General features: G+C 43.2%; 1 protein-coding gene across 2 annotated transcripts in view; it reads left to right on the top strand.

Moving 5' to 3' along the window:
- Positions 1 to 7,875: 7,875 nt before the first annotated feature.
- cmip (c-Maf inducing protein) overlaps positions 7,876 to 18,254 on the top strand; it is a 45,903-nt gene continuing 35,524 nt past the window's right edge. Inside the window, exons 1-2 of one of the 2 annotated variants that reach the window (XM_063477573.1) lie at positions 7,876 to 8,337; positions 8,492 to 8,838. In XM_063477573.1, the coding sequence (XP_063333643.1) occupies positions 8,515 to 8,838 (324 nt within the window). In that variant the 5' untranslated portion in view covers positions 7,876 to 8,337; positions 8,492 to 8,514. Of the gene's footprint in view, positions 8,839 to 18,254 lie in introns of both variants that reach the window. The other variant, XM_063477572.1, reaches the window with a different exon arrangement.

The following is an 18,254-nucleotide window of genomic DNA, read 5'->3' as shown; positions in this document are numbered from 1 at the left end:
TTTCATCATCTGCCATATTTTTTTTGTTTTGTTTTTTCACACTATCTGAAATTCATAAAATGGCCATAATTGGACAGAAAGCTCTGATATGACAGCCCAGCTGAATATGAAAGGAATTCCTGGTCCGCTTCCTTATTCTTGTCGTGTAACATTCCAGGGTGTCTTAACATTTACAGTAAGTCATATGGTTTCCAAGCTGCTCCGTGTACTAAACAGCACTCGCTCTCATGTGTTCGCACCTCATGACTGTCATTGTTGTGATGTGCTGGAAAACATTATAAGGGAAAATAATGGCTGTCTAACCTGAAAATAACCCAGCTTCAACCAAAGCTGTGTTGTGAAAGAAAGAGGGAGTCTTGTTTCAGTTTGTACTTTTGTAACTGGTGCATGAGGAAGTTTTGTAAGATGTTTCCCATGAGTGTCATTCATTTACGTCAGAGGAATTAAAACTGTCGGTGGTCAAGCTGTATGTTTTTGTCTCATTTGCTTCTCTATTTTATTTCAGCCTCCAGAGAGAGCGACATGCTTAGTCACTTTCCTGCTGCTCATTTTGTATCATGCAAAGAGATGCTGAAAGCTCCTTAATAACACTTTTTATTGTTTAGGTTGACTGCATTGCTCAATAGCACATTCAGAGTAGTTGCATTGGTATTATAAGGCTGGTGTCTTTTCCTGTTTTGTATCCGATCTGTGCCTGACCAAGTTTTCTTACTCGAGATGTACACGATGCACTAAAGTTCATTTCTAAAACACAGACGTGTGCGACGTGCTCGAATTTGCACAAAGTTGTCCACATTCCGTTCATGAGGGTTCTCAGTACAGACAAGCACCAAGGAGGACGGGAGGGTGAATCATGCCTGTAAATGTGCTGATTCAGCTGAGAAATGCTGGGAATTATTATTTGAAAGCAGCACAGAAAATCTGCAGAGCCTCACTGCTTTACTTACCAGTATTCTGTTCAGTTGCTACTCGGGGAAGCTCTCTGTTGGCAGCTCTGCTCAGAATCGCAGCCAAAGGGTGGAAGGTCTCATAATGTGGATGCTGCACCAAGAGCTGAGCATGAAAGTGAAGCTGTTGATTTACTGCTTGACCGATGGCCACGAGCTGTGATTAATAGACCGAAGAAGATCGTGGGTAAAAGTGTTGGAAATGAGCTCAAAGTAGGCCCGCTACATCTGACTGCGATGCCTTCAGGGGCACCTACAAGGTAAGCTGTTTCAGGCATGTCCACCTGGGAGGAGACCCCTGGGTAGACCAGGACACACTGGGGGGCTCGTGCCTCTTGGGAATGGCCTGGTGTCCCCCAAGAAGAGCTGGAGGAAGTGGCTGAGGAGAGGCAGGTCTGGGTATCTCTGCTTAGACTGCTGCCTCCACAACTTACACCTGGATGCTAATGAAGAAAAGGTAGAAGTTGATGCACAAAAATATGCAGGAAATGACATGTGTGACCTCGGAGCCTCTGTTTAATGTACTTCAGTAAAACCTACACACAACTGCATTTTATAGTAAACTCCCCAACTTTACATTCTGTTATTTCTTCAGGCCACTGAATCTCAACTATTGGTTCCTAGTTTAATTTAGGAGGGGAAAAATTACGTTTTGATTGTTTTGTTTTGTTTTGTTTTGTTTTGTTTTTACTTTTTCACAATCTGTAATGACTGTGAATTTCCAGAGAAATGGGATAGTCTTACATGGCCAAGCGAGTAACCTGATCTCAACCCAGTAAGAACATCTTTGTCAGGCATTGGGGGAAAAAAGATCCTGAATGCAGTGAGAGCACAGAGTGGCTGTAATTCCTAAAACAGTTCATGCGATTTCAGTGGAAACGGTTAGTGTCGCCAGATATTATTTCAAGATTATTTTCATTATTGCCGAGTCTGTATGACAAACTCCATCCTTGATGGAACTTGCATCATTTCCTTTGCCTTTTGTTTTTTTCCAATACGACTACAGATAACGCTGCCTGTTATAACTCGTCTCCTGAACAACGCTCACCGGAGGGCCCAAGGTGTTGCAACAGGATGGGCTTTACTTTTGGGGCACTGTTGGCAGTATGGTAGGGCTGGGGTCTCTACAAGAAAGGTGAGATGACCCAGCGGAAGCATGTGTAAACCTCAGAGGTGATACTGAGGTAGGCGTTGTGGTTTGGGACCTTTGGGAAGAGATTTTAAGCTCTCTCTTTTAACAGCCTTTCTCCTTCATAAGGACTCACTAGCTGCTTTGTTAGGTACACCATGCAATTATCTAATCAGCCAGTCACATTGCAACAACTCGTATTTCAAGATTAAACCTCCTATCAGAATAGGGAAGAGAAGTAATCTCAGTGACTCTTAACCTGACATGATTGTTGGTGCTAGATGGGCTGAGTGGTTCAGAAACTGCTGATCTAATTAATCATGTGTAGAGTTACCTGAGAATAATCTGAGAAAGAGAAATATACAGTGAGCGATAATTCTGGGTGAAAACCCTGCAAAATGCCCACTCGGGGTATGAACAGATCCCAATATGGCCCAGTACAGGTGTGAAATCTGAGCCACGCTGACAGTTTAGTGTGGACAGCCCACACTAAGCAGAGAGAGGCCCACAGTGAGGGCCCGTGGTGTACCCACAGTATGCCCACATTATAGATGTGAGCTGCCCTACATTTTACACAGGTACGGAGGCCCAGGCAAGACAACCCACACACAGCACAACTGTGGTTCAGATTGGTGGGGGATATTTTCTTGGCATGCTTTGGGCCCCTCAGAAATAAATGAGCATAATTTAAATGCCACAGCATGCCTGAGTATTATTGCTCACCATGTCAGTCCCTTTGTGACCACACTGTACCCATCTTCTGATGGGTGCGTCCAGCACACAGCGTCACAAAGCTCAAATCATCTCAAAACTGGTTTCTTGAACCAGTTCTCTGCACTCCAATGGCCTCCACAGTCACCAGATCTCAAACTAGCGCAGCGCCTTTGGGATGTGGTGGAACGTGAGATTCCCATCGTGGATGTGCAGCCGACAAATCTACAGCAACTGTGTGATGATGTCACGGACCAGAATCTCTGAGGGTCCACCACCTTGAATCTGTGCTGTGAAGAACTGAGGTAGTTCTGAATGAACAAGGGCGTCCAGCCCAGCACTAGCAATGTGTTCATAATAAAGTATCTGTGGAGTGCATGTTCCAATCTTAATAAAGTTTTCTCATGTCCAAACCTTTTTTTTTTTTTTGGAGGGGGGGGGGTCTGTTCCCTGTGTATATATGAAGATTTGATCCCCCTTTGACCTAAAGTGTTTGAGGGATGAAATAAATGGTTATTTCCCACATTTTTAGGACATCTAACATCTTTTTTTTCCAGGTGCATGCTTGCACAGTCGAGGTGTTGCCTATAGCTTGTTCAGTAAAATCACACTTGATGCAGATTTGTAACAAGTTTATGTCGGTAGAGTTTAAACGCTGTCTGAACCTTTGCTCTCACTGACACTTACATGTTTGTAAAAACACAGAAGTGACTGGTGTCGCTTTGTCTGTAATAACTTTCTGTCTCTTTGTGGGTTTTTGTAGCTCCTTTTAGTATCTTTGTGTCTCTTTGTGGTCACATTGCATCTCTGTGGGGTCGTTTTCTCTTTTGTCTTTATTGTTATTTTAACTTCATGTTTTTTACGTGTCTGTTTACATCTCGATAGGCTGATGTTTTCTCTTTAAATTCCATCTATTTGTATTTCTGAATGCTGAAACTGAGTTCTGTCACTGTCCAGTAACAAATGTGTAGTTACTCTTACTTTGGAGCCCCATGATGTCATTAAGTACACAGAACACAATCGGGCTTGGTACTCTCTATTTTTTATGCCTTTTTTCTCATCATTTTCATCAGTGATATGTTCAGGATGTTGAATGTAATACTTAAGAAAAACCACAGAGATCACACTTAGACAAAAGGGAGATTACCCATGATGGATAAATATCGCCACCCCCTCATCACCTGTGTATTTGTCATTCAAATACATGTTTGTATTTCTGCTGATTTGTATGATGCACAGATAAACGGCCTCTGTGGGTGGAAGTTCTGCCATGAATATGACTAAACAGGTAACAGAGCTGAAATGCACAGAGGGTTAGGAAAATCAGCCATTGCCACAATGTAAAGCATCTACCTGGGAAGCATTTTTTATGACCCACCTGTGTATGTGAGTAAGTGGAAACATGAGTCACGGTGACTGTCAGCAGTGGCTGGGAAGGCATGACTGCGGGGCTCGTATTGTTCAACATCCGCTTGGATGAGACATCTATGACGGACGTTGGCAAGTTGTGGCAAGTTGATCTTTGCGATCCAAAATAAACCTGTCGGGGTCCAAACCCGCTCTGCTGGGTTTTTTGATGGACGAGAGTAAAACCAAAGGTATACAATATCCTCTGACGGCTGCAGCATTCATTACATTCCTTCGGATGTGGACATAATCCTGTTGGTTAGTCATTCTGCTGGGGCGTAAGGTGTGACGTTTCATGAATGTACAGCTGACCACAGTCAGCTGTACAAAAATTATTTGCGGGAAATTCCCCTATTGGCAGATTTTTTTTATAAGCATATCTGAAATATTTGCTGGTTATTTTCATTTTATTTTCATGACTAAATACATTTTTGAATGATAAAAATCATTATTTACTAATTTTCGAATATTAATATTAATGTAAACACAGTAAAATAGCAATAAAATGTTTGGGTTTTGTTCTTAAAAAATTATGTGGAAATTCCAAACACAAAGCTTCCGGGAAAGAAAATGCAGCTTTGGGAAGCTGAAATAGGCACAATGCTACTTACACCCTATTGGCTGGCATTTGCAAAGTGTTTTAGGATGATACCTTAAGGTATATCTTCTGTTTGACCTGTTAAAATAGGCAGTTTTTAGCATTTTTAGAGAGGTCTCACGTGTTCACGGTTTTAGTCCCTAACCCTGTGAATACCAGGGGTCAACTTTAATTTGAGAAAGTCTATTTATTCTAGGCTTCTCAAAAAAACTAAGGGAAAACTTGATAAACAACAATAACTGGAAGCTGTCTTTTTGCAAACTCTCAAGACTACCATGACCTGGATGACTGAGAACCGACACAGACACATATGTGCATTGGAGAAGCAACAATAAAACAACATCCAACAGGTGATAGTTTTGCAAGTGGTCTCCACGTACCATTGCTCTCATCTTGTCCCTCCTCACTCATGTTTCTCTAGTTTTACCTTTTTGTCAGTGTCTTTGTCATATCATAGACAGTAGACTTTTATAAGATCATGCAAAGTTTGCTATGTCTTGCAGAACAGCCTCATATGGAAATTTCAAGTTATTTTCCTCAAAATTTCGACTTATTAACTCGAAATTTTGAGAAAAGTAACTCGAAACTAGATTGCAACAAACTGGCGCTTTCGAGAGTACGTTTGCTGATAGTAACGCCATGTGATTCAGCTAATAACAGAAGGATTTCATCATTTGTGAAGCCATGCTGAAAATACTCAGCAATTTGTGCATTCATGACCTGGTAGGTTAGCTGTAGCATTTGTAGCTGAGGGCTTTAGCTTCCAGGTAACAAGGAAATGACATCATTCATGTAGATTACTGATTGGCAGCGCTAACTCAAAATTTTGGAGTTACTTTTCTCGAAATTTCAAGAAAGATAACTCAAAATTTCGAGTTATGGATACTTTTTTTTTTAGTGGCAGAAACGGGCTTCCAAAGCCTCAAGAGTCTGGGAGAGATAATGGGAGATGGGCCGTAGAAGGCCATCAACCCAGCAGCAGGACTGGTATCTGCTCCTTTGTGAGAGGAGGAGCAGCGAGACCGCTGCCACAGCCCTATAAAATGACCTTGAGTGGGCTACTTGGATGCAGGTTTCTGACCAAATTGTCAGAATAAGACTCCACGAGCACAGGATGAGGTCCAAACGTCCAAAGACTGGCATTCAGTCAACCTGAATGTCAGTCACACAGCACATGTGACAGATGTTATGGCACCTATGTAAATGTACATGCTTTTTGTAGCAGTTGGGTTTTTCAGTTCTCCTTTGTGGTGGCTTGTCACATTCTTGCTGATGAGGCTCTTCGTCTGTCTTGCATGCTTTACTGTGTCCGTTTGAGTCTATGCACAGATTTTAGATGAGGTTTCGGTTCAGGGACTCTTAGGGCCACAGGAAAGCCTTCAGCTTGCACCTGCTGAGATATATAAATTCCCCTCTTGCCCCTGCAGGCAGTCTTTTATCCTTCAAGCTCGGGTCCTACCAGAGGCCTGGGAGCTTGAGGGTCCTGCGCAGTATCTTAGCTGTTCCTAGAACAGAGATCTCGGATGTTGTTCCCGCGCTCCGATTACCACTGGGACCACTGTTACTTTCACCCTCCACATCTTCTCCAGCTCTTCTCTGAGCCCTTGGTACTTCTCCAGCTTCTCGCTTCCCTTCTTTCTGATGTTGCTGTCATTTGGTATCGCTACATCTATTACTACGGCCATCTTTCTCTGCTTGTCTACCACCACTATGTACAGTTGGTTAGCCATCACCAGTTTCTCCGCTCGATCACTCGAGAATGACTTCCATGTCATGGCGTTCCATGTATGCCCTGCCTGCTAGCATCTTGCACCCTGCTGTTATGTATACTTATTTTATGTTATGGATCTTGTGCTCAGAGCTTGTTCCTGTGCTGCCATGATTAGTCCCTCTGTGCTGTCTTTCAGTTCAACTTTGTTCAGCCACTGGTAGGATTTCTCAATTATTAGCCACTTTAGTCACTTCTTCTATCAGATATGCTGTGCAGGGCCCTCCCCTTTCTCAGGTTGCTGCTGCCTGAGGTATTCACTAAGCACACTATCAGTTGTAGCCATCTTCCAGATGTACTCATGGATCTGTTGTTTCCTCCTGGACAGCGGCTCTGACACTCATTAGTCCTCAGCCACCTTCCTTCCACTTAGCACACAGTTTCAGGGTGTTGGATCTGGGGAGAAACCCCCCATGTCAGTGTCAGAGTCAGTGGCTCCTATCTCCTCCTTTGGTCAGCTTATTATCCCAGCAGGGTACCTGATCACCGGCAGGGCTTAGGTGTTCATTGCCCAGATCTTGTTCTTCCCATGCAGCTGACTCTTCAGGACTTATCTGACCCTCTGCAGGTGTTTGCAGCTTTCATAGCAGCCTCTTCATGATTCCGATTTACCTGCATACGTTTTAAATGTATAACTTTTCTGCATTCATATTTGCAAAAGTTCAACACATACTGGAATATAATGCAGTGAAGCTCTCAGGCTTTATGTTCTGCTTTCAAATAATCATTCCCAGCTGCTGTCATATTATCATAACTGCTGAGTCTATACACTTAAAGGGATCATTTACTTTTCTGTCCGATCTGGTTTCTGAATTTATAACAAATCATATCCAGCATATAGGCCTGTAAATACAAATTTCTTCATTTTATGTACATAATGTGTATTACTTAAAAAAAATCAATCCCTTCCCTTTCTGTTCCCCATTTCTGTTCACAAAGTTGTCTCTGAGAGCCACAGAGAACTAACCTCTGCCTTTGCAAATGGCAGATGTATCTAATCTGGCTGTGGGGGCAGATTTCGATCAGCAGCTCGGAGCTGTGTAAACTGCCCGTCGCCTGCACGCATCAGCCCGCCAGCGATCGTCTTTTCCTTCCCTGGAAAGTGACGACGCTGCATCATTTCCTCGAAACTGGGAAAAGAAAATAAGGATTCGCCTGAAGTCGCTGCGCCCTCCTCCATTTTTCTGCGCGCATGGGGGAGGAGGGTGAGCGAAGCTCGAGCGTGCGCCCTCGGCAGACACTCAAGCGCAAAAGACACACGGCTCATCCGCTCACCTCCCCATTGACGTCAGTCCGGTGTCACATGAACGAGCGAGGACCAATCGGCTCGGCGCTGCCGGAGAGTGCTGGCTGCTTTACACCAAGATAGGGGGAAAAGACTGAATAAAAGGAAACCGTGCCAGTGAGCTTGTAATGACCACAAAATCCCACGGAGGAGCCCACGGTCGCCGCCATTGGATATTCGTCCCGTTTTCTCGTGAATCCCGCACGTTTCTCGCTGTGGATTATTGCGTTTGGAGCCAGGGCGGACGGAATGGATAAGGCCATGGCCCTAACATATTGAGTAGCTCGTTGGTGGCGGTGGTGGAGGGGGAGGCGAGACGCGCACCGTGGAGACAATTTATGGGGCATTGTGCGGGGAGGAAAATGGTGGATTATTTGCAGTGTGTCACGAAAATCTCCCCACATCTGGATCTCCTGCCTTGAGACACTGATCGGTGGCGTTTCTGCGCCTGTCTACAGTAACCGAGGTCGTGTTGTAGCAGTTGGTTGGTAGGTAGGTACCCCCCTCACCCCCCCACCCCCAAGCTCGATCTGAACGACCTCATTTTAAAAAAAAAATATTATTATTATTATTTTTGGTTTTTTACATATTCATGTCGGATTGTCGTGTCGTGGCGACGCGCTCACTCTCCCCTCCTTGAGAGCAGAAACTGTTGGATTACAGACAACTATGGATTTCACCAGCGGCGGCGGCGTTGAAGGCAGCGAGCCGCACAACAATCAGTTCTACCAGTGCGAGGAGAACAAGCCTCTGCTGGCGGACATGTCGGAGAGCAATAACAACACGAAGCTGGGCGCGGGGCCGTGCAAGAGGTCCCTGCATCACTGCAGCAGCAGCGGGATGCGATACAAGCTGCTCCATGAGGGGGACATCCAGGTGTGCGTGGTCAAACACCCCCGCACCTTCCTCAGCAAGATCCTCACCTCCAAGTTCCTGCGGAGATGGGAGCCGCATCACCTCACGCTCGCGGACAGCAGCCTGACCTCGGCCACGGTAAGAAACCTTCCGACACACACACACACACACACACACACACACACACACACACACACACTTTCCTCGTAATATGCTGCGTTTCACATTCCAGTTTTGCTGTTTGCCTTTTCGTGTCTGAACGCGCACCCAGATTACGCACAGTCTGCTGTTGACGCAGTTGGAAGAAGGCAGCCTGTCACTGCTTTCCCTCCTGCTCCTAATCTGGAACCCCTCCCCGCCACGCCTCCATCACTTCCCCTCACCTTCCCGGCGACCCTGCCGGCTTCCCAGGTGCCTCTCTCTCGCTTTGAGCTCGTCCTTTGAATCCGGGAGGGGTTGTTGCGTCTGGGTTTTAAATATTAACAGCTAAGATCTTCTTCCGTTAATGTGTGGGAATAAAAGCCATCTGTGGGGGAGGGGGGTTTAGGCTTTAGGTGTGTAACATGAAACCAGCTGAAGGTCTACTCCAGCAACCTGACCAAACAAAGCGCTGCTGCTTCCTGCCTGTCAGAGGGAGGCCAAGAGAAAGAGGATGCTCTGACGAGGTGACATCTCTTCGGTCATGTGATCACATGGAGGCTCTTTCCTCTGCGGATGTGCAGGCCTATAGGTCCTGGTAATCAGCTGATTGAGCCAATGAAAACCGACCTGGATGGGATCTAATGGGATTGTTTAACCAGTAGACATAAAGGAGGAAATCCAGCAGCTTCCCCCTTTCAAAAGAAACAACATGGCCATTATTTTAGGAGCTGAAGAGCCTGGAGGAATCACACACTCTGTAATTACAGCATTAACTGCAACAGGACCCGTGTCAGTAGGGATCAGTTGTAATTGTTAGCAGAACAATTAAACCCTGTGATTTCCCCCTTCTGTTGTTATTATCTCGTGACATTTTCCTCAAAGCTGTTTTATCAGCACACCTTGTTAAAGGCCCTTTGGACGTCTGCCTATCACACCCACGCTGGAGGAGTTTGCAGAACTGCTTGCTGCAGTGTGCAACACCTTGGCAGCTGTTATTATTTCAGAAAAGACTTTCCGATATAGTTGATGACTTTCTGAATTCATGTAAAATATCACATTCGAGAAATCGTAGAGCTTTCAGGGAAAATGGAGCTACATACATACATACATACATACATACATACACACACACACACACACACACACACACACACACACATACATATATATATATATATATATATATATATATATGTATGTGTGTGTATATATATATATGTATATATATATATATATATATATATATATATATATGTATGTATGTATGTATATATATATATATATATATATATGTGTGTGTGTGTGTATATATATATATGTATGTATATATATGTATGTATGTATGTATGTATGTATGTATGTATATATATATATATATATATATATATATATATATATATATATATATATATATATATATATGTATATATGTATGTATATATATATATATATATATATATATGTATATATATATATATATATATATATATATATATATATATATATATGTGTGTGTGTGTCACGGCTCAACTTTTGCCTTACACTGATTGTTGGTCGCCTTTATGCATTATCTCATGGGCGTAACACAGCAAGTCCGTGACACCCTGAGATATGTGTGAGGAATCAGGGGTTATATGCAAGTGTTTTCATTTACAGGATGAGGTATCATGAAACTAGCTGATTAATAGAAAAATAATGTGCAGCTCTTTTGATAACGACTCCGTAGTTATTTGTGTAACTAGCCTCTGCAAAAGGCAATTATTGCAGTCAATTCAAAGTTACCACGTTACTGTTAACATCAGAGTTGCCCCTTTCCAGGGCACCAATATAAATATGTCCTTAACGGTGTGCCAGGTTAAATACCCAGTGCCATCCTGTGGTTCAAAGTGGGATTACACAAAAATACATTCCATATTTTTTTGTAATTATTATTATTATTTATTCATTGTAGCCTCAAATACAAGATTTGTAAGAATGATACTGATGTATGATGATGAAATGATACGTTGTCCTTTTCTTTTCTTTGCAAGGCACAAATCGCGAACACATTTTCCCAACGTTTGTTATGTGCAGATATTTACCAGTAATTAAGATATTTTGATCAATGCAGTTAAAAAAATAATTTTATTGTCACATAAACTTCCCTCTGTTCCTGACAGGGAAGTTGCAGAGTGCCCCCTGGTGGGCAAAAGATGTAACATCAACACTTACAACATGGCTGAAGGGTGTTTCTTTCATCTCTTCTTTACTTTTTACATTTTCATTTATCAGCTGTTATAAATGCAGATACTGATAGAGCGCTGCTATATTGGCCCCACTTGAATTATTTTAATTTAAATTGATATTTTGTTGGTGTTTTGGATGTAAAGCCACAGCAGATGTTTCTTTAAAATCTGCTGATAACTTCAGAAAATTTTTGCAGTTTGAAGTAATTGTATAAACAATAATTTAGTAGCTGGGAGGTGTGTGTGTGTGGGGCGGGGGGGTGGATTTTTTTTTTAATTGTTTATTTCAATTTGAGGAGGTGGGTAGGTTATTATCTTTAATTGAAAGTAAACTAAAACTAACTGGGAAACATAAAAGTAAAAAAAATATACTTTAGAAAAAGTGAACAAACAATATTATATACTTGTAAAACTGCAGGAAATTTCTTTGGTTTTTAACTTTGCAAAATGTAAAGTTCCAACAACCCTGGGGCGCCTCTGTCAGTGCGCCCCAGGGTGGCTGTGGCTACAATGTAGCTTGCCATCACCAGTGTGTGAATGTGTGTGTGGATGGGTGGATGACTGGACGTGTAAAGCGTTTTGGGGTCCTTAGGGACTAGTAAAGCGCTATACAAATACAGGCCATTTACCATTTTTAACAAACATGAAGAAGAATCCGTGCATGTGTATGACCGCACGGCTGTGTGACGTTCACCTCAAGTATTGTGTTTGTATTCTAATACTTCCTTATTTCTTACATATTATCCAATATCTTGTATATATTAATTTAAAGATAACAAAGACATTTAAACAATACTTGAAATTAAAAAAATATTTGAAAATAAAAAACTGTAACCGTTTTTATAAATGTGTAGTACACTCTGTAAAGTACAAAATGGTGTTTGAAAAGGTTTTGCGAACCAGTCTATGACAAACCTATAAGGATGTCTTTGAACTCTGGGCAGTGACCAGACGACTTTATTATGAACTTCTTCTGAAGGGTGTCTGGGCTCAGCCTTAGAGATGGGGTGAGGAACTCGGCCTTTCAGGTGCTCCATAGTGGACTGGCTGTGGCTCAGCAGGTAGAGCAGGTCATCTACTAATCGCAGGATTGGTGAGCCAATTCCTTGGTTGCTCTAGTGTACGTGGCAAAGTATCCCTGGGCAAGAAACTGAACCCCGAGTTGCTCTTGATGCATTAATTGGAGTCTGAATGTTAGATAGTAAGCAGTTAGATGGAGAAAAGAAGTGCCTATATGAATGTGCGTAAATGGTTTCAGTCCGTGTATCGTTATCATATCGAAGGGATCCAGCAGAGGCATCAGACTAAGATGCCTCCTGGAGGCCTCGTAGGTGAGGTGTTGTGGGCACGTGTAGCTGGGAGGAGACCCGGGACACGCTGGAGAGGTGTCCCTCAGCTGGCTTGGGAACACCTCAGTGTCCACCCCAGAGGAGCTGGAGGAGGTCTGGGCATCTCTGCTTGGGTGGGTATGGATATGCGTCAGAATACTGATTAAAAATAACCACACTGAGGGGTCATTGTCATTGTCTGTGACCCTCATGCTTTGTGAACACTAGTCGTGAAACTATTGCAGCTGAGAATGAAAAAACAAACTGCAGGTATCAGTTAAGCCTCCACCTTTTCATGCAATCTTTTTATTTTATTTTCAAAAGCATTAAAAAACAATAATTTTGCAAACTAGAAGTCGGTTCATTTTGGACATTTTTGTCCTGCTCTGACAAACCTCCTGACTGCATGCTGTGTCGTCTGTTTTAATATGACATATTAGAAGCTTATTGGCTGATGTCTCATATGTTATCCTGTAAATCGCTCAGCAACAAACAGCCCTGAACTCAGCACTGCATATTTTCTTACCATACCGCAAATACCAAGTGGTGTCATTTATCACAAAATGTCTGTTAGCCTGCTTCGTTTCAGGAAATCTACTGTGTGACGTTAATGCTGCTTTGAATTATGTCACATGTAGCGTTTATTCAGAAATCCTCATGCAGCAGCGGTGCGCCTGCGAGCCGTCTCCTATTCTTTGCCCCCGTAGAGGCTGAAATCTGAGCAAACAGGGTTTTATTCAGGCCAGGAGCGTGAATGTGCACGTCCTCAGTGGAGTTTTTGTGCCCAGCGTCAAGCGGAGCCGGTATGTGGGCCGACGAACAATGCTGACCCATTTGCTCTGCGCTCTTCCAGCAGGGCTGCTTCCACAGAACATCGACTCTGCGTCTCCAACAACATCCCCACGCTCTGCAAATAACCGAGATGATTGTGAGGACAAAAAGCTCTGTGAAACTGAGCGCCGCTGCCAAGAGGGTTTCACCTGAATTAAATTAAAGTGGTTGCCATTTTTCTAAAATCCTTCTCGTGCGTACACAAGTGTAGACAGTTGCAGTTGCTTAGGCTTTCACTCATCTGTTAAATGCTTTTTCTGTCTCTCGCTGAGTAGCAGGAGGGAGGGTTGTGACTCACTTTTCATTCCTTGCTTCGACAGACCTTCCTGCCACGGCTGTGCTCAGAAGCATAACCTACATCACATTTATGTAAGAAGGCTGCAAAGTGCAGGAAAGCACTTCCTATATCACGTCTCGCTCACAAAAGGCGAGAGATGAAAGGAACCTGATTATTTTGGGTTCATTTTAGATGGTGAGGTTGAACTTGGCATTTAAGAATCGCTATCTCGCATGTCCTTATAGGTGAAATATTTAGCAAGAAGCAACATCGCTGATCTATCTTGGTGTGCGTTGGTGTGACCCACGATGTCACTTTTAGAACAGATAAACTGGTTACATGGAACTTTATTTTTTCACAGCATTGTGCTGGACTGATTGAGTCGGAGCGTTGGAGACGATGTTTCCTTGATGGAACGAGAAAAAACAACAACAAAAGATGGAAAATGAACACAAATGCGCTCAAAATGACTGCACGAACACGCAACAAAAGACCAAAAAGGACCGTAAAAGATGAAAAATGACCACAGCCTCAAAAAGACTGCAAAAGATGACCAAAAATGTTGTAAATGACATTTTTAGTCATTTTAAGTGTCTGAAGAACAAACAAAATGACAGAGGCAGACCTGAGGGACGTCCTGTTTATCTAAGAGAAAACTAGTCTTGTAGGTGGTTTCAGGTGATTTGCTGTGTGGCGAATCCTAAAGTGTGAGCGGCTGAAGTCGCACAAACAGCTTTCATATTAATGAAAACACGTGCCTGTTATTCTCAGTCACTGTGTGGATGAGCCCGTGTGTTATTGTCACCTTGCTGAACGTGTTACACTTCGGATTAACTTTGAGTTGTAACACCTAACTCCTTCACGCCGAGGTGTCCAGCAGTGTCACGTGTGGGACGAGTGGGAGGCGTGAAAGTTTCACACTCGAGGGAGCACAGAAGAAACGGCGCAGAGCTGCATCTTTAAAGAAGATGTAGATCAAACTGATCCTCGACGATACAACTGCACTGCACGGAGCTGTGGGTATGCAGCTCAGCAGCCGTTAGTGAGATGCTAACAGAGCTCTTAACACAGAGTCAGGCTCACAGTAAAGTTAGGACCTGCTGTAGCTTTACACTGACAATATAAATGATTCACCTCCACGAAAATAGTGACGAGTGAAGCAAGCCCAATTCCAAAACTCCTAAAGAGGACCTATTCTGCTGCACTCAGATCCATTTTACAGTGTAAAAGTTTAAAGGTACACATGATTACATTTCACTAATTAGAAAACAGCAATTAGCTGCTGATTATACATTGAAAAAAAATGTGCGTTTATAGTATTCTAGTTTTCATTTTCAGGACAGAAATTGTTTTTAAAAGTGTCACATCACTGATGCTTTTAGTTTCAGCCCAGCTGTTAGAACTCCCCTAGTTTAAAAAAAAAAAGGAAGAAAAGTCAGCTAGACTTCCTGATGTGGTTGCATAATGCGTCATTCAACTTCATATAGCAGGCCTCAACGCCAAGCCACCTATCTCCACCATCTCTAAAGTAGGTCTAAGCAGCAGCTGATTGGTTATGAGCTGTACAAAGACAGGAAACTCTGCTCTAGCCTCAAAAGTGATATCTTGAACCATTTTAAATGTGCCCCTGTTTTCACACAGAGATGCTTCTGCAGTGATAGATTTGATTACATCCAGACGCAGTCTTGACCTGCAGGACTGAAAATCCTGAACTTTTCCTTTAAAAGTTTAAAAGTTTTGCACTCCTTTTCATGCAGCAACATATCCTACCCTCTTTAAGCTCTACACCTGGCTTGCATCCACAGCTGTGTTGAATTTAGAATCGGCGATTAACCTAAGAAGTCCGTGTTTGGTCTGTGGCAGGAAGCTGGAGTACTTTTAGAGAAGCCACCGAGGCACTGGGACATGCTAACTCCACACAGCAAGGCCTCCAGCTGGCCGGCAGTTTTGGGCCCAGATCCTTTTTGCTGTGCGGTGACGCTGCTAACCACATGACCGCTGCCAATCCTGAAGCTTTTACTCTGAAGGTGGTGAAGAACGCTTGTGCAGGAGAGTAGAGGATAAAAGTATACATCCACATCAGCTGGTCACATGTTTTGCTCCCAAAAGCAGAAGGATCTTGTTTTTGCAGTTCTGTTAATACAAAATGCCAAGAGAGTCCCAAACAGGTCTGAGCAGACCTCCCTGACAGGCCACCATATGTGTTCATACTTAAAAAATGGATCCTCCCAGTCTGTGTTTGAACAATGCAGCCATTAGGCAAAGATCTGACTTGGAGTCAGGAATGATGGTGCTCCCTGCCATATTGATTTATGATATTTAGAATGGATTGGAATTGGACTCGTTCCCCTTATTCTGCCTTGTTATGTGTGTCAGCGAGTGATGGATAAAGTGAAGGAAAACAGAGAAAACCAAATGACAGAGTTTGTCAGGAGGGGGAAAAAAGGAATGAAGACTGCAGCCAAGCAGCAGTTATTCTCTATTGTTTTTAGTCGTGTCTTTCAGGAAAACTGTGGGCTGTTTTTAAGCCAGCTGGGGGAAAAAAAAAAGAAGCTGTAGTCAGCTCGGGCAGTGGGAAGTTGCACACAGTGCTTTTCTGTAGCCGAACGCTGTGAAACTTTGTTTTCCACCTCAACTGAAATTTACATCCCCCCGCCCGTTTGCATTTTAAGCTTTCTCTGATGTCACACAGCAGCGCATTGTCTAATCGTTTGCATGATTTAGTGGCTGATGCACAAATGTGTCACAAGATAGCAAGCAGGAGCTAATGGATTGTTCATGTTATACTGTTATTCTTTTCGTACTAGCATAGCTTTGTGTAGCAGCTGTCTTAAAGTTAACTCACTGAGTTGTCAACATTTTAGTCAAGTTTTCCTCAGCCAAAGTTTGTCATTAACATGTTTCCATCACACTTTTCACTGTAGCGCTGTTTGAGTAGTTTACCCAAGTTTACAACCAGACCACGAATGCTGCTGGTGGCCAAAACCATTGTGAGGAGGTTCTCAGTGCAGCATCAGTTGCTAGCAGTGTTGCCAACTCCTCAGTAAGGAAAATCGCTATTGGCTGTCCTAAAAGTTGCTAGAAGTCGCTAAATGACCTCATCGCCTAATTTGCATAATTGGTGACCCAAAAGAGTTTCTTTTTTGAGTGTCTTTTTAAGTAGTTTTAAAACTTTTGATCCACAAAAAGTAACAGTGAAAGAAGACTATTTTTAACCATAACGTTGTTAACAAACTACATTAACAATCAAAATGGTCATAGCAAACCTCACCAGAACAGCTTTAGTCGAAATCGGATGTACAAGATGGAGATGATTTATTTTAGACAAAGATAACTGTACATTTACTGCTGCTCCCACCCTGCATTACAGTCAGCGCGGGAGCAGCGGCTTCGCTAATGCACGATTCATTAGAAGTTTGAACGCGTAGGGGTGAACTCTGATGGCAGCTGGGGGGGACTGCTGCCTGAGGACTATCTGCTGCCTGTGAGCGCTTTGGTATGGGCGAGGTGCCCACGGCAGCACCCACTGCTTGTTGAGTGTGAGAGCGATACTTGCTTTCACGTCAAAAAGTCGTTATAAGTCTCCAGTAACACCAGCAAAAGTCGCCAGATTTGTTGCTAGTCGCTTTTTAGAAAAAATTTGCTAAGGGGTTCTGAAAACTCGCTAAATATAGTCGCTAAGTTGGCAACACTGGTTGCTAGCGACCTCTAGCAACCACTCCCCAACCGGATAGGGAATGTGCATTTTTCCAACAGGGGGCGGCGGCTGGACCAGATGCCTGTGTGACTGAGGACTAATGTAGCACTGAAGAGGCTAACACCAAAGAGTCAGCAGGTTGGAGCTGTTTCTGCTACCCCGGCAGTGTTTTTTCTTTTCATTTGCGGCAGTTTGAAGTGCGCAGAATTTGAAGAAGAAAAGTTCAGATGACATTTTCATCGACTTCATCCTCTCTTAAATGGTTGTGTGATTTAATGCACTTGTTGTTTTTTAACTTTGTTCGTCCGTTTCCAGCTTCACGTGTGTGTGGAACATAGTAACAGCAGGGAAAAGTGGATTCAATGTGACGGTAAATAACAGGAGCATGCAGTAAAGACTCCCACACTGAGATGAAAGGAAACGAGTGCAAATAAATCAGCCAACGTATCCGTGCGTCCCTGGTCGTGGGTTGTTTGTGTGAAGGTGCTGATGCAGAGTTCGTGCTTTGTAGCCTGGATTCCTTGTGCTGTATCTAATAAAACAAGACAGTAAAACGGCTAAATGTATTGATACGGACCAATAAATGGTAAATGGTAAATGGCCTGTATTTATATAGCGCCTTTCTAGTCCCTAAGGACCCCAAAGCGCTTTACATATCCAGTCATTCACCCATTCACACACACATTCACACACTGGTGATGGCAAGCTACGTTGTAGCCACAGCCACCCTGGGGCGCACTGACAGAGGCGAGGCTGCCGAACACTGGCGCCACCGGGCCCTCTGACCACCACCAGTAGGCAACGGGTGAAGTGTCTTGCCCAAGGACACAACGACCGATAGGCAGATTGATAGACTAACCAGAGACAAGCCAGTCATTTCTTTGATTAATAAACTGCCTCTGAGTTTACTCTCTGCATCTCTTTACCTCGCTCGTACAGTGTTCTCTGGCTAAATTAAAAAAAGAGTAATGTAAAAATAAGCATGTGTTTTTAATGACTGGAAAAAAAACTCTGGAGTGCATTAAGATTGCAGTATTTTACCGTCAGCAGTGACC

The sequence above is a fragment of the Pelmatolapia mariae genome, linkage group LG7, assembly GCF_036321145.2.
Source record: "Pelmatolapia mariae isolate MD_Pm_ZW linkage group LG7, Pm_UMD_F_2, whole genome shotgun sequence".
NCBI lineage: Eukaryota > Metazoa > Chordata > Actinopteri > Cichliformes > Cichlidae > Pelmatolapia > Pelmatolapia mariae.
This window is presented reverse-complemented; position numbering and strand designations above follow the sequence as displayed.